Genomic DNA, 16,586 nt, shown 5'->3' with positions numbered 1-16,586 from the left:
CCTCTGGAGAGAGGAACAGATTTCTTTTTCAAATGAAATGCATAACTTTTAGTTGTTACTGGAACCATCAACCTGAATATCAGGGAAAAAAATCCATTACGGATAACATAATCTTTCGTTTCTTCCAAATGAAAATTGACTTTGTCTCCTGAATTTCAACATGAAGATAGCTATGCATTTTCATGCAATAAGCAGCGGCCAGGATGCAAAGGAACCAGTTTTTCCTCCTTTTCCCCCAATAATTGGCCATTTGTTTGGATTTACAAGAGCTCGCTCACCCATCTATTGCCTTAGGAAATCTTTTTACAAGATACATACTTTTTCCTTCATTTAAACTTGATACTCTGGACCTAAATTACTTTATAGCCAGGACTTAAGAAAGAAACTCGGGAAACTGCTTAAATGTTCTAAGAAGTTTTTCTTAAACAGACTTAAGAGGTTTTTAAAATCAGCTATTTTTTTTTTTTTTAAATTTTTTTTTTCAACGTTTTTTATTTATTTTTGGGACAGAGAGAGACAGAGCATGAACGGGGAAGGGGCAGAGAGAGAGGGAGACACAGAATCGGAAACAGGCTCCAGGCTCCGAGCCATCAGCCCAGAGCCCGACGCGGGGCTCGAACTCACGGACCGCGAGATCGTGACCTGGCTGAAGTCGGACGCTTAACCGACTGCGCCACCCAGGCGCCCCAACTATTTTTTAAACTAATACACCACCTCTCCATTTTCTGATTGTACAGAACAACTAGGGCATTTCATATGGATCTCTCACTCTTTAGAAATTCTGGCTTAGAGTCCTAGACTCCTGGAATATGCACTGTGAGCTATTCTTGGTATTTCCTAGGGTCTATGAGAAACTGAATGCTTTTCCTAGAAAGACAACATAAGCTAAGTGAAACTTCAAACTTTTTTATTTTGAGTTGGAATTGTATCAGCTCAGTTTAGAAATGCTGGTATCTCACTGATTATTAAGATCTTTAATTTTCAAAATGAAACAAATTTTGTTTTGATAAATCTAATGTACCAAATAAATTCTTTCAAAACAGATTTAGCAACCAGTGATAAATAAATGGACATCTCGGGTCTACACTCACAGAATTAAGAACTGAGAGAGAGAAGAGGCAAAAATATTATCTACAGTTTTAGAGACAAAGAACAGAATGAGGAACCATTTTATCCAAGATATCTGGTTTATGATCCCTATGGCTGTTCCCTTGGGTACCAGCTGCCTCTGAACACAGATCTGCCTGATGGGAGTCACAGACACACTCGTTAACAATCACAGCACACATAAAATGACAATCACCAGGACAGAAATACTTGGAAGAAAACAAGCCAAGGCCAGTTACAGTATCTTGGATTTGAGTGACTACATGGTCATATAAGGAACTGTGAATCCAACAAAGAAAACAATCTCCCCAAGACGTGTTTTCTGCATATTCACCTGTAAATCTGGAGAGACTAAGGGCCCTGGTAGTCAGGGATCAGCAACGAGACTTGGTATAAATTAATTAAAAAGTTTATTAGCCATAGAAAAAAATTGATTCCTTAAAACCAATTCTTGTTAAGTTCCCTGTAAAACAATAAGCTTACAGTATATTTCTTTCTCACAAACAGAAAATCACTATGCTTTTGGTCCAAGATATGTTGGGTTTCTTTCCTTCTTCTTCAGATGACAGACAGATGGATGTAGCCGAATCTATGAACGAGTGTACTTGCCCCAAATGTGCAACATAAATACAGAAGCGATGAACAGAAGACTCATAACCAATACTGGAACAGGGCCACTGGAAATAAGAAGAGAAGGCAGGCTTACTTTTAGTACTAATACATTATTTTATCTGTAACACTAAAGATTGCCTAGGGGAAAAGCAGGGGGCGTACCTGAGATTCATGCAAGAATATCATTACAACATTTAGTAATATTCCCCCAAATTATTATTATGGATATTTTGAGGCTGTGGAAATGGCATGATGCTTACTTAGAAAGGAAAAATCCTTATCTTTTAGTAGACATACTAAAAGATACATAAATAAAATGATTTGATGTCTTGGAGACACAAGTCTCTGTAATTTCACGTACTTGATATTTTCCATAATAAAAAGTAGGAAGAAAAATTTCCCAAACTCTCTATGTGCAAATAACCCAATTACCAAACTGTTATTTCAAGTTAATATTTATTTAAAGACAACCTTCATTGTCTAACTAGAATGTATCAGGCATAAAAAGACACATATCACATTCTAAGTTACAAGGTGTTTTCAAATATGTAATTCCACTTGATCAACAAAACTCATGACCCAGAACAAATATTAATCTCATTTTATAAATAAGGAAAACTGATGTTCAGAGACTAATTATTACTTGCGTAACAGCACACAGCCAGAATAGGAAGGAAGAGATTTGAGCTCAGGTTTCGTAATTCCATACATAGTGCTCATCTTACTCTTTAAGGTTCCCATCTAGTTCAATTTAGGAGTTTATCATAAGAAGGAAACAGATTCTACCCATCAACGCTTCCCTAATCAAATCAGTTTTTCAAGTTGAGAATTGGTACATGGGTTTCTTAAAGGGAGAACCCTTTGATCTCACACAACCTGTGAATGCTAGCTGGTGAAATGAGCCCACTCCCCACCCCGTTAAGATGTTGCTTCACACTGGGTGTTGTATGGAAACCAATTTGACAATAAATTTCATATATTGAGAAAAAAAAAAAAAAAAAAAAGATGTTGCTTCACCTCCCAGATACAACTGGGGAGTGGATATTGGAAAAGACCCCAGAATATCGTGAAGGCAGTGAGTGGAGTAACCCAGTGGAGCAGTGGAGTAAGAGTCCATCAGTGGCCGATAAACAACACAGATCAAAGTCCTTGCTACACTATTCCGTTCTTCCAAAATCTGTACAATTACTGAAATAAACAAATTTAAAAATACATGGGAAGCAATCTTCATTGAGTTACACTTGATCATACCCTCTACTTTGGTGCAATGTTAGAGCAACACCAGACACGGAACATAAAGCTGAGAGCGCAGCTCCCAGAGAGCTGGAGTCTGGGACCCAACTCTGTCACTCATGAGCTGTGACCATGGCCCTGTTACTTACCTTCTCCGAGCCTCATTTTCCTCATCTGTAAAATGGGGATAATCCCGGCGCCTCTCCCATAGGGTTGTTGAGGTGTTAAATAAATAATACGAACACAATGCAGGCTTACACTAAGCTCCAGGAAATGCAATTATTATCAGCCTGAAAATAATTCTGAACTCCTAAGAAGAACCAGCAACAAGACCCAAGATGTGAATCTGTGGATATAAATTCCCAACTGCATCCTTTCATCAAAAATATCGCTCTCCTCCTGAGGATGAAACTGTGGTTTACGACACTTCAAGGAACAGCTTCTATCCTGGGAGGACTCAAGCACTAAGCAGCAGCAAGCAAGCCTGGCGGTTCAACAACACAAAGCCCAGAGCAAGCACAAGCCAGACGCCTACGAAGAGGTTTTACCACCTTCTTGACAAGAGTATACAATTAAGTCCTCTGGATACCATGAAGAGCAAGAGGCTTCAAAATTTCTCTCTGAAATACTCCTAAAGATTACCTCGAACAAAGACCAAAAGGTTTTTAATACCAACTCACACATCCCAACCCCAAGAATTATTTCCTAAATATGTTCTCACCTCATAAATCTTCACGACAACAGTAAAAAATCAAGTAAAACCAAATCTCAAGAATTCCAAGGAACTCTTACTCAACTACATTTGCGATCCGAGTCAAGCTACTAGTCAAGTTAATTAAGCTAATCCAAGTAAATGTAATTTTGTCTTTTTCTAGCAGACAAGCCATGTGGAAAGAGCATGGGACTGCACAGTCAGAAGGTGTATTCCAGCTCCTGCCCGGCTGCTGGAAGTGCAAACTGGTGCAGACGCTCCGGAACACAGTGTGGAGGCTCCTCAAAACATTAAAAATAGAACTACCCTATGACCAGCAATAGCACTACTGGGAATTTATCCAAAGGATGCAGGAATGCTGATGCATAGGGGCACATGTACCCCAATGTTTATAGCAGCGCTTTCAACAGTAGCCAAATTATGGAAAAAGCCTAAATGTCCATCAGCGGATGAATGGATAAAGAAAATGTGGTTTATATATCCAATGGAATACTACTTGGCAATGAGAAAGAATGAAATCTGGCCATTTGCAGCAACGTGGATGGAACTGGGGGGTATTATGCTAAGTGAAATAAGTTAAGGACAGACACTGTATGTTCTCACTCATATGTAGATCTTGAGAAACTTACCAGAAGACGATGGGGAGGGGAAGGGGAAAAAAAAAAGTTACAAACAGGGAGGGAGGGAGGCAAAGCATAAGAGACTCTTAAATAGTGAGAACAAACTGAGAGTTTATGGGGGTGGGGGAGAGCGAAAAGCGGGTGATGAGCACTGGGCGTTGTATGGAAGCCAATGTAACAATAAATTGTAATAAAAATAAATAAATAAGTAAGTGAGGGGGAAAAAAAAAAAGATGTAGTTCCAGCTCCTGCTGTCTTTGCCTTGTAAGTGCCTCTGTGAGCAAACGAGCGCATCAGTATTCCAGTTCCTCAGCTGCAGGAAACAGCTGTAAGCAGTGGTGTTCTGGAGCCTCACACGCAGAGACCTGCGGATCAGGTCTGGCACACAGTACCAGAAACTGCAAGGCGAGCGAGGCCTAGGGACCCTGGGGACCCTGGACGCCCACTTCCCATCACCTAATGAGCACTGCCGGACCTACGAACTCAGAAAGTGACATGTTCACCCTCCAGGGTCTACTCACCGCCCAGCAAACGCAAGGAGGCCAAAGAACGTCTGGTAACACAGCCTGACGGAGAAACTCCCATTAGGCTGTAACAGTATCAGCCTGTTCCTCCAGGAGAGCTTTGCAAACTCACCCGACGCCAATTCAAGCGGTCACTCCTATTACTCACGGTGGGACAAGAACACCAAACGAAGAGCAATTTCACCTCATTAAGCAGCTTTCCCTCCAGCTCTCTCTGTTCCCATTCATTTCTTCTGACACAGCCACGTGAAGATTCTCCCTTGCTGCCACTCAATCCAAGGAGAGATGTTATTCCAGGCCCTAAGCTGATTGACTGATACACAGACAAACCAAACCCAGCCCGCCTGGCACGAATGCAGCCGTTGTGCACTGTAAATCTCATCAAAGCAAACCCCGCTGGTGGCAGAGACAGCGCTGCCGACGGCCATGCGACACTGGACAGAAATGCAAGGTCGGCTCCCAAAACTTACACCTTGAGCCCAGGGGAGTCTTCGGTGTAGAATCGCCACATGCCCCCTGTGCCTGCTGAGGTTGTGCGACCCGCACTCCTTGTTCCACAGCTAGCATTTTTTCTGGAAAGAAAAGAAATATTACAAACGGCTACTTCTCTGATGCCCTTATGCCAGCATTATAGCATTTGTGACCACTACGTTGTTAAAGACCAAACAAACAACAAAAAAAAAAACCCACAAAAAAACCAAAAAACTTCTCTTCCCTTGAACCCCCCAAATTCTTGCTTTTACTCCATTATCAGGAAAACCACTAAGGACTGAGTACTGCCATATCCCAAGGAATACAACAACCCCAGTAAGTAGTCACCATTTCCATTTTATAAATGAGGGAAACAGGCTCATAAAAGGTTAAGTAAAGGGCCTAGGACCACACAGCCAGCAAGCAGCCAACCTAGGCAGTGGACCCAGTTCTGACTCGAGCCCATCCACTTGCCCACATACCATGGGTGCCTCATTTGGACAATGCACTTCAGTTTCTCTTCAAACGTGTTTTTGTGAAGTCAAGTAATAAACCCCTGCTTAAAAGCCCTGCATCCATTTAATCAGATTTTAAAATGACTACTTTAAAATGTTTTTAAGTTACTGTACTTGCTACCAAAAAAACCAAAACAATTAAGCTCTTACTGTAATCCAGGTCCTAAAATGGAGTATAGAGTTTAGAAAAAATTATTTTGTAATCCGTTTTCTCTATTTGGATATACTATCTATAGATCTTGGGCAGAGAGGTAAGATATGAAAACCGCAGACAACATCCAGCCAGAACGTCCCTCACAAGGGGATCAAGGGTTGGCAAACGAGTTGTGTGGTACAGGCAGCCCTAGAACACAGAAGTAGCCAAATAGCACTTTGCCACCGACCAGGGTACACAGGGAAAAGCCAGAAGTGAAAACCCTGCTGCCCCTATCTCTTCTCGCTGCCCTTCCAGCTCTGCTCCTAATCCCCTTGCCATGGGGCCTTTACCCCAGACTCTAGTGCAGACACATTGATTATAGGCTATACGGTAGCCTGGGGACTTAGAAGTCCATGTATATGGCTGTTTCTATGAGAAAGCTGATTGTAAATAGCAAACATAATCATACAGGGATTGGAACAGCCTTTACACACAAGGATATACATCGTTTAAGCTGTGGGGTAGGTACCTGAAATTTTCCTCCTTGTTCATAAAAAGGAACTTGAACTAGATAGTAAATCCAGTATGGACAGGATAAGTCACCAGTTGAGCCAGGACTAGGACCCACGCACTTCCCACTATTCCCACAACCTCCCAACTGCAGTGCTTATTCTCAAAGTCTCCCGGAATTACAGGAGATCCAAAGAAATCAGTCTAGGCTCTTTACAGATTTTTCATATCTACTGGCACATGGGACAATGCAGAGGACTTGATAATCAGGGTATCTGGAAATACCAAATGTACTCAAAACACTACCCATCTCTCCACTGGAAAGCCAGGTAGAAGTTGACAGAGCCCATTTTAATCCCTTAAATTTCTATTAGGGGTCTATTTTACCCTTCCTTTCTGGTCACAGTGTAACTGCCTCCCACTTCCTATGCCCTATGGTTCCTTCAAAAATCCCAAGACTACAGGATGGCTATATTCCTTCCTTCATTCATCATTTATTATGCCAGGTCTTATAGTAGGACAGAGATGATGGGCCATTTCTGAAAAAGCGTAACAAAACAGATGAATACAAAAATATAAATGCTACTATAACCACATGAACAAAATGCTTTGGGAGCCAAAGAGAAGACTCATAGCTACTGCTGCTTTCCAAGTCAGGAAAGGCCTCAAGAGGAAATAACCCCTGAACTTGGTCTTGCAGAATAAATATAAATGGGTGAAGGGGCTGCCTAGTGAGTCCTGTTGGATTAAGCTCACTGCTGCTAGATCACAAAAGAGGAGAAGAGGCAAGTGGGCTGAAAAAAAACACCAAAAGCATTGGTATCCACCCCCACCCATTTTCCTTTAAAGGTTCAGCAAAAAGAAGTGAGACAGAAACTAAGAAGATGTGTGACAGAATCAGAGGGCAGTACAGATTGGAGTGGAAGTGATCTGGAGACAAGACTTTGGTAGAAAACGCAAACGTCTAGAGGAGAGAAGTTGGGCTAAACTAGAACAGTGAAAATAAAAAAGAAAAGGACGGATGAGAAGCTTTCTGTGTCCCATTCGGTCTCACAAATGACTAAATAGAGACAGAGCATAAGAAAAATCCAACACCACCCTGAAGTTTTGGCTTTGGGAAACAAGTGTTTAGTAACAGTGCCATATGGAAGTAAAGGGAAATATAACTGGGGCAGAAGCTAGGATGAAAGGAGACTGAGTTTTGTTATCAGACAAGTCCTGTTAGACTGAGTGTGATGGGACCTCCAAATAAAAATGAGACGGGAAAGCTCAGGACCAAAGACCAGTTTAATAACATCAGTTTTCTCAAAGTTGTCTCTGATCCAACTCGTGTGTTAACTTTACTCTTTTAACAGCGGTGTCCCAAACTGAACAACTGGAAGAAAACATTGCCTCCCTCTCGAGACACAAAAGACCTACAGCCACGTCGCCTGAAGCTCATTTTGCCCTGGTGATTCATTCCGGGGTCTCCTCCGGACCAGCGAATTCTTGGGCCCCATCTCTCTGACACCACAGCCAGAGGGTCGCGGGAATCCTTACCTCTGCCGGACCGTGGATCCGGCCGCCCGGGCAGCCACCGCTTTGCTGGGAGAGCGTCCTGACGAGCCCACATTAGTACCACTGGGAGTCGGACCAGGCTACAGAGAGAGACGAAACGAGAGTGTGAGCGCCGCCGGCACGCCCCCAGACCCCAGGCCCTGGCGGCCAAGACCAGCACCCGCACAGGCTGGGGACAGCGAGGCTGCCACAAGAGGAGGGCAAGGCAGACAGCAAGAGACGGGGCGCCAGGGAGAGGAAGAGTCAAACAGGGAAGACCGGGGCCGCCATACCATGCTGGAGACTAGAAGGAGTTGGAGGCAGAAACTGACGGCCAAGGCTCCGTGAAGACCTCAAAGGCCCAGCGGCAGGAGAGGCTGGCTCAGACCCCGCCCCCAGGCCCCTGGCAGGGTCCTCGGTGGCTCCAGGGACGCCTGGGTTGTCCCACCATATGCCTGCATAAATTTTGTTACAGGAGACTTGATCAGTCGCTGCGTGGGAAGTGCAGACCTTCCGCCTGCTTCCTTTGGATCGCAGCGTCCTCCATAGAGTCCATTCCCTACCAAAGGGAGGATACAGACACGGTCAGACGAGAAATTCCCTCTGGCAGACACGGGGCGCCCACAGATTTGCGCTGATGTGGCCTAACCGACGCAGGCGCCGCGAGGCGTGGTCGGCCCCGCAGAGGCCCGCTGGGAGCCGGAGAGGAGCATGCGCGGAACCCCGCAGGGGCGCGGGGCGCTGGCGCGACATCCCGGCCATGGCGGAGGAGCGGGGCCGAGACGAAGACCCTGGTCCCAACCCGTCGGTGCTGTTCCTGCACCCGGACCTGGGCGTGGGCGGCGCCGAGCGGCTGGTACTGGACGCGGCGCTGGCGCTGCAGGCGCGCGGATGTAGCGTGAAGGTCTGGACCGCGCACTACGATCCGGGCCACAGCTTCGCGGATAGTCGCGAGCTGCAGGTGCGCTGCGCGGGCGACTGGCTCCCGCGCAGCCTGGGCTGGGGCGGCCGCGGCGCGGCCGTCTGCGCCTACGTGCGCATGATCTTCTTGGCGCTGTACGTGCTGTTTCTCGGCGACGAGGAGTTCGACGTGGTCGTGTGCGACCAGGTGAGGCGGCCGTGAGTTCGGCCACGCCCGACCCCGCCTCGCCTCCTTTTCCCAGTAGGGAGGGCGCACTGCATGGCATCTGCTGAGCTCTCCCGGTCTGCGGTTCGGAAAGATCCGAACTGATCTGGAGAGATGAGAATTGGGAGTGAGACTAGTTCTCGAACTTTAGTGTGGACACATTAAAGTTGTACGTTGTCACAGGGCCCCATTCTCAGAAGCTTTCATCCTGGAGCCCTGAGGTGGGGCCCAGAAAGCTGCATTTTCGCAGGATCATCGGCGATTCTGAAATAGATGGGCCTTGGGGCTTGCTTTAAGAAGCAGAAGCGTTAGAAGTCAGCCTTCAGCCACCTTTCACTTCTGAGTAACTTGCACGTCTTCTCTCTTTGCATTATTTTTGTTGACACTTCCAGGCCACATGCATCCCACTGCCTGTAGCTTTTGAGGCCAAGCCACCCCATTCGTCCTCAGTGTAGTGTTAAAAACACCAAGCTAAGCATGTCATGCCCCTGTTAAAACTTTAACATGGCTCCCTATTAGGCTTGGGAGAAGTCAGAGTTCTTTATAAATAATGTCTACTTGGATCTGGGCTCTAGCTATTTTGGACTCTACGCCTTCTTCTTTTCTTCTTTTTTTTTTCCCTCAATTTATTTTAGAAAGTAACGTTTATTCAGAACAAAAATTCAAATAGTATAAACGTTCCATCCCAGTTCCACTCCATAAAAGTAGCCACTGTTAGCAGTTTCTCCTGGATTCTTCCCGAAATTGCCTGTGGCTGCTCTAACGTATGTGTCTGTTCTCAGATGCATCTTAATTGTAATAATGAGGATTGTGGCACACCTACTATATGATAACTTAACCTTTTTTTCACCCCAAATTTCTGTTTGAGACATCCGTATATATCAATATTAGAGATTCACTTCATGCTTCATAATGGTTGCTGGAAAATCTGCTTTTGTTTGAAAGTACTATAATTTATACATTATTCTGTTAAAGGATGCTCATTGTGACCAGTTTTTTGCAAATAGATCAGTGTTGTAGTGGGCATCCTTGTATCCTTTTTCTTTGTACTTCTGTCCGCATGTCCTTTGAGTAAATTCCTAGAAACAAAGTTGGTGTCCAAGAGGGGTTTTTTTAAATTATTTTTTAAGTATTTATTTATTTTTGAGAGACAGAGAGAGACAGAACACGAGCAGGGGATGGGAAGAGAAAGAGGGAGACCCAGAACCTGAAGCGGTCTCCAGGCTCTGAGCTGTCAACACAGAGCCCAACGTGGGGCTTGAACCCACAGACTGTGAGGTCATGACCTGAACCGAAGTTCCAAAGTCGGGTGATTAGACTCAGCCACCCAAGGGCCCCTCCAAGAGTTTATTTTATTTTATTTAAAAAAAAAATTTTAATGTTTATTTATTTTCAAGAGAGAGAATGGGGGAGGGACAGAGAGAGAGAGACAGAATCCCAAGCAGGCTCCAGGGTCTGAGTTGTCAGCACAGAGCCTGACATGGGGCTTGAACCCATGAACCTCGAGATCATGACCTGAGATGAAGTCAGACACTTAACCGATTGAGCCACCCAGGTATCCCCAAAGAGTTTATTTTAAATATCAATAGCTATTGCCAAATTAAGCTTTCAAAGAGGTCGTGTCACTTTGCTCTCCCACAGTGTTATTCCTTTTATTCCATGTTCTTCCTGTTCATGTTATTCCTGTTATTCCATGCTCTTGTGCACATTGGGTGTTATCAACCATTTTAATCTTTGCCAAACTGATAAGTGGAAAATGTTTAACATTTGTAATTGTGTGTTCCTTTAATTATTATTCCTGAATTACTTTGGTCATCCTTGCTTGTATAGAAGCTGTTTCTTTTTAAGAAATGTGGACATTTCCAAATATCCTGCATGTGTAACTAGTCATTAAGCATGAGGCAGCTGAGGGGCGCCTGGGTGGCTCAGTCGGTTGAGCATCCGACTTCGGCTCAAGGCATGATCTTGCAGTCTGTGAGTTCGAGCCCTGCGTCGGGCTCTGTGCTGACAGCTCAGAGCCTGGAGCTGTTTCGGATTCTGTGTCTCCCTCTCTCTCTGCCCCTCCCTCGCTCATGCTCGCTCTCTCTCTCTCTCTCTGTCAAAAATAAATAAACATTAAAAAAAATTTTTTTAAGTAACTGAAGAGTCATCCCAAGATCATCTGTTTCGTCCTAAAATTTAATTAAAAAAAAAAAAAAAAAAAAAGGAGGCAGCTGAGACTAGTGAATAGGGGAAAAAAACAGCTTGGAAGTAGGAGACCTGGATTTGGTTCCATATCTGCTACTTTCTAACTAAGAAGCTTTGGATAAATCTCGCAGTATTCTTCAGGTGATAAGTGAGCTAGAGATCAAGTAACTTATACAGATTACCCAACAGGAAGGTCTCTAGGAATGCCAGCATATAGTTCATGCTTAGTAATGATTATGGTTAACATTTATTGAGCACATACTGTGTGCTAAATTCTTAAGCATTTTACACACACCTGTGCATTTAATAATCACAAAAACCATACAAGGGTTTTTGGAACTGCAGCTGTTGCCTTGTTACAGAAGAGAAAACTGAGGCACAAAGAGAGGTAGATTACTTGCTCGTGATCACACAGCTGGCAATCTTGATTCCAGAGCCTATACTATAAACTACTGTAGTTCATCTAGTTCCTTAGGAGGAGAAACACTAGATAGAGCTGCTGTGTCCATTGTGGTAGCCACTAGACACATGTGGCTCTTAAGCACTTGAAGCGTGGCTAGTCTGAACTGAGATGTGGTGTAGTGTAAAATATACATCTGATTTTAAAGGTTTAATAAAAATCAAATGTAAAGTGTCTTTTATGATAATTGATTACATTTTGGAATAATAAGAATTTGATATTCTTTAAATTTCACCCTCAAAAAATTTGTAGTATGGTTATTAGATTTTTACTTCTGTCGAACAGCGCTGTTCTAGAGGAAACATTTGGATCTGCAGCTGTAAGTACTTAGCACACAGCCAGCAGGTGTCTGTGAGCCTTCTATACACCAGCCATTGTACTGGATGAGAGTCTAGGGGAACACAAGCAGAATCAGACATTGCCCACAATGAGCCCACAGACTAGCAGGCAGGGTGGATGGGTATGCTTTTGACTGGTTGAAGTTGAGTTGACCAGTCTATATCTGCTGTTGATTTTTGCTTTGGCTAGGTGTCTGCCTGTATCCCAGTGCTCAAGCTGGCCAGACGGCGTAAGAAGATCCTGTTTTATTGTCATTTCCCAGATCTGCTGCTCACCAGGAGAGATTCGTTGCTTAAACGCTTATACAGGGCTCCGATCGACTGGATAGAGGAATATACCACAGGCATGGCAGACTGCATCTTGGTCAACAGCCGGTTTACAGCTGCCATTTTCAAGGAAACATTCAAGTCCCTATCTCACGTAGACCCTGATATCCTCTACCCATCTCTGAATGTCACCAGCTTTGACTCAGCTGTTTCTGAAAAGCTTGATGACCTCATCCCCAAGGGGAAGAAATTCCTGTTCCTCTCCATCAACAGATACGAAAGGAAGAAAAATCTGACTTTGGCGCTGGAAGCCCTCATAAAACTGCGTGGAAGATTGACATCCCAAGATTGGGACAAGGTTCACCTAATCATGGCTGGTGGGTATGACGAAAGAGTCCTGGAGAATGTGGAACACTATCAGGAATTGAAGAAAATGGTCCAGCAGTCCGACCTTGCACAGTATGTGACCTTCCTGCGGTCTTTCTCAGACAAACAGAAAATCTCACTCCTCTGCGGCTGTACCTGCGTGCTTTACACACCAAGCAATGAACACTTTGGCATCGTCCCTTTGGAGGCCATGTACATGCAGTGCCCAGTCATTGCTGTTAATTCGGGTGGGCCCTTGGAGTCCATCGTCCACGGTGTCACAGGGTTTCTGTGTGAGCCTGACCCTGTGCACTTCTCAGAAGCAATGGAAAAGTTCATCCATGAACCTTCCTTAAAAGCCGCAATGGGACTGGCCGGGAGAGCCAGGGTGAAGGAAAAGTTTTCCTCTGAAGCTTTTACGGAACAGCTCTACCAGTATGTCGCCAAACTGCTGGTATAATCAGAATTTTTTAAAGGCCTTTATGCTGTATTCATAATTTCATTTTCTGTAGCTTGTAGACTCACTTTTGAAACCAAGAAAGAAACCTAGAATCTATTACAGACAAGATTAAAAGAAAAATATACTTGAATCTTGAATCTGAGCCACTTTACTATACACCACACCTTCCCATCTACTTTTTCAGAAAAAGAAGGTATGTTTTATGCTATGATTATTCCACGTCTTACCAGTATTGATTAAGATATAAAAATGATACAGTTCTACATTCAGCAGAGTATTTTAATTATATTTTCTCTGGATTTTTGTTGCTCTGCCTATGAATTTTGAGTCATAGTGTGCCTTACTTGGTTTTGATAGTCTAAGTACGTCATCATTAAAGTCGATTAATTTGGGTTCATAGCATAATGAAAACAGGGTCACCGTAGTTCCCAAAATCAATGCACCTAAGCCTTCACTGTCCTCCATTAGGAAATTTTTGTTAGTCATACCTTTTGCCTGGATCCATAGCAAGAATGTTCTGTACTTTTTTACAAAGATGATTTATTATGTTTTTGCACACTGAGACATTACATTAATAGATGTTTATCATAGGAAAAGAAAATAACATTAGATTTGGACCTCTTGATCTGTGTGGTATTGTTAGGAACGTAGACAACCAGGTCTGAAGTCCAAAACTAGAGTAAACTAGATGTTGAAGTGAGGGGACAGTGTCACTCATGAGTGTGCCTCTTCCGTATGGTTGGCATCTTCATGTCCTCAGAGTCCTCAGCTTTGTTAATGTTGGTGTTTTGTTAAGTGAGCTCCTACCAAGTGTAAGCCACAATTGCTTTGTATCCTTCAAGGCCTGCCTTAGGTGCCATGGCTGTGAGGCTTAACCCTCCTCCCTCCTCCCAGCCTGCACGTGGTGTTTGCCTTCCATGTACCCTAGCCCTTTCGGGGCACTGACCAGTCTTACAGTTCCTTACTTAGCTGTTGGTCTAAGGACAAATAAACATTAAAGCACTTTTCAACGTATCTTTACAGATAAACTTATTTATTTTTTTATTCCCTCCCAGCGTGGGGCCTGAACTCACAACCCTAAGATCAAGAGTCCCATGTTCTACCAACTGATCCAGTCAAGCACCCCAAAGGCTAAATTCAATTTTTTTTTAGTTTATTTATTTTGAGAAAGAGCGCATGTGCACATGTGAGCCGTGGAGGGGCAGAGAGAGAGGGAGAGAGAGAATCCCAAGCAGGCTCCGCATCGTCAGCACAGAGCCCGACACAGGGCTCAATCCCACAAACCGTGAGATCATGACCTGAGCCGAAATCTAGAGTCAGACAGACACTCAACTGACTGAGACACCCAGATACCCCAAATTCATTTTTAAAAAAGAGCAGTGATCGCTAGCCAAAGGCTCCACGTTCATCAATTCTCAGAGCACAGACCTGAGAGCCTAACAGCCTGTGGCAGTGACTGGGCAAATTACTTAATTTTTGTGCCTCAACTTCTTCATCAGCTGTAATATTCTATGTTCTTCACAGAGTAGTTATGATAGATTACCATACTATATGTAAAGTACTTAAAACAGTACTTGGCACGTGGGATGGGCTACATAAATATTAGCTATTTTGTAATGTGGGGATATTGAAAACTGCAGAAGTTCCATGTGGGTTCATGCTGCGCTTTGGGGGTTCTTTACAGAATGAACTTTCAGGTTGTAATTTATCACCTTAGTCTGTATCACAGGAATATTTTAATATTTAATATGCAATAAAATGACTGTACCAAAAAAGGAGTTCTCTAAAATGAGAGTCAAATATATGAAGTCTTTTGTGGAATGAAAAGTTGACTTTGCTTTTCTTTGTCATTGTGAAAGCTTACAGTCCAATAAAGTTGGTCATCCCCATTTTGTGGGTTTTGTGTTTTGTGGCCTGGTGCACGTGTTCCTCCAAGGAACCACAGGCTTTGCAGAAAGGCCTGGTGGCTCAGACCACTGAGTTTAGGACAGAGTCATGCATGCTCTGATCCATAACTGGTGTTTACCCCTTCAGAGCACTACAACTTTTGCCTATTTGGCCATTTTTACGCAGATCCTAGCAAAATGGACTACAGGACTTCATGGGCCTTAAGTTTAATTTCCCTTCTTTGTCTACCCCGGCAGGTGACAATAAGACCAAAGATGGGGGGTGAAGGATGCAGAACTCTGCGTGCCGTGAGCTTCTAGCCCCTGATGGATTCGCTCCTGGCTCCTAGACCTAGGATGGAGCTTTGCCCATAAGACGTATTCACAGCTTCCAAAACTAAGCTGGAGCTAGGGAAAATAGAAGCATGGCACACTGAAGTGAGTTGTCCAGGACCCTATCAATAGTAATTCTTCTAGCAATCACTGTGTGCTGGGCATGACAATTCATAGCAGACAACTGATCTATCCTAACGGTTCTATGAGGCGTGTGGGTTCTTGCCTTTATAGGTGAGTGTGGTTAAGCAGCTTGCCTGTGTCACACAGCGCGGAGGGATGAACAGTCTCCAGGCTCTCCGGTTCCACAGTCCAACCACTCTACCATTCCGTTTGCCTTCCCCCTAACCAAACTCATTGTGTGGCCCTTCTTCCGTGAAACCCTCTACAGCACTGCAGGCAGGCCTGTTGAGGTCCTCAGGGTTAGAAAGGTTTTGCCAGTCGTTTTCCCTTTTCAGCCTCAGAGCCATCTCGTGAGATGCCTCTGGTTATCCCCCATTTTATCCCCCAGGGAGCTCAGGGAGATGAAAGGCTTGCTCAAGGGCACACAGCTAAAAAGGGAATGAGCCAGGATTCACCACAGCTACCCAATCCATCCAGGACTGCACATACCAGGAAATCTTAGCCCGTCCCCCCTCGGTAAATACCGCAAACTTCAGAGTTTGCAAAGGTCTTTCCACGTTGTCTCATTTGCTCTTCACAGGGTCGCTGCAGATAGTTCTTGTAGCTGTGTTGACAGTGGAAAAGCTGCAGCTTGCAGCTAGGAAGCCCTGGGGCTGTAACGAACCCAGCTGTCTGATGCCAGATCGGCAAGGTCCAACAGATGCCTCTCCAGTAAATGCTTCGCCACCTCTACCCTGCCCAGTCCCCAGCCCCACGTGTGCTACCTGGCTCCACCTCTCCTAACGTAAGGAGAATGAGGCACCTACGCGCACGCTTCACCGACCTGCTGTCTGTTCGCCTCTGTCAGTGGCGCCAACTGCCCTGTGACCGCCTTTCTTTGCGTTTCCAACTCCCACTATCAAATCCACTCAGCTGAATAGGACCCCAGAGGTCACCCAGCCTAATTTGTTCTTGCACAGGTGGGAAAACTGAGGCCTCAAAAGAAAAAAGGACCTGCCTGAGGTCACACAGTGTCATCGTAACTCTCCTCTAACTTCTTAATGAAGCCCCTCACATCCCCTCCA

At 44.5% G+C, this 16,586-nt stretch overlaps 2 protein-coding genes across 2 annotated transcripts; one reads left to right on the top strand and one right to left on the bottom strand.

Moving 5' to 3' along the window:
* Window positions 1–1,500: 1,500 nt before the first annotated feature.
* SEC61B (SEC61 translocon subunit beta) lies at window positions 1,501–8,473 on the bottom strand. The gene is made up of 4 exons (XM_060609212.3): window positions 8,270–8,473; window positions 7,980–8,077; window positions 5,279–5,380; window positions 1,501–1,784 (listed from the first exon to the last, which is right to left on the bottom strand). The coding sequence occupies exons 1-4, from the start codon at window positions 8,270–8,272 to the stop codon at window positions 1,697–1,699; spliced, it is 291 nt and encodes a 96-aa protein (XP_060465195.1). The 5' UTR covers window positions 8,273–8,473; the 3' UTR covers window positions 1,501–1,696.
* Window positions 8,474–8,475: 2 nt separating this feature from the next.
* On the top strand, window positions 8,476–15,068 carry ALG2 (ALG2 alpha-1,3/1,6-mannosyltransferase). Its single transcript, XM_060609211.3, has 2 exons — window positions 8,476–9,084; window positions 12,278–15,068. Exons 1-2 carry the CDS (start codon window positions 8,614–8,616, stop codon window positions 13,178–13,180), a joined length of 1,374 nt encoding a protein of 457 aa, XP_060465194.1. The 5' UTR covers window positions 8,476–8,613; the 3' UTR covers window positions 13,181–15,068.
* Window positions 15,069–16,586: the final 1,518 nt, after the last annotated feature.

This window comes from Panthera onca, chromosome D4 (genome assembly GCF_046562875.1).
Source record: "Panthera onca isolate mPanOnc1 chromosome D4, mPanOnc1 haplotype 2, whole genome shotgun sequence".
Lineage (NCBI taxonomy): Eukaryota > Metazoa > Chordata > Mammalia > Carnivora > Felidae > Panthera > Panthera onca.
This window is presented reverse-complemented; position numbering and strand designations above follow the sequence as displayed.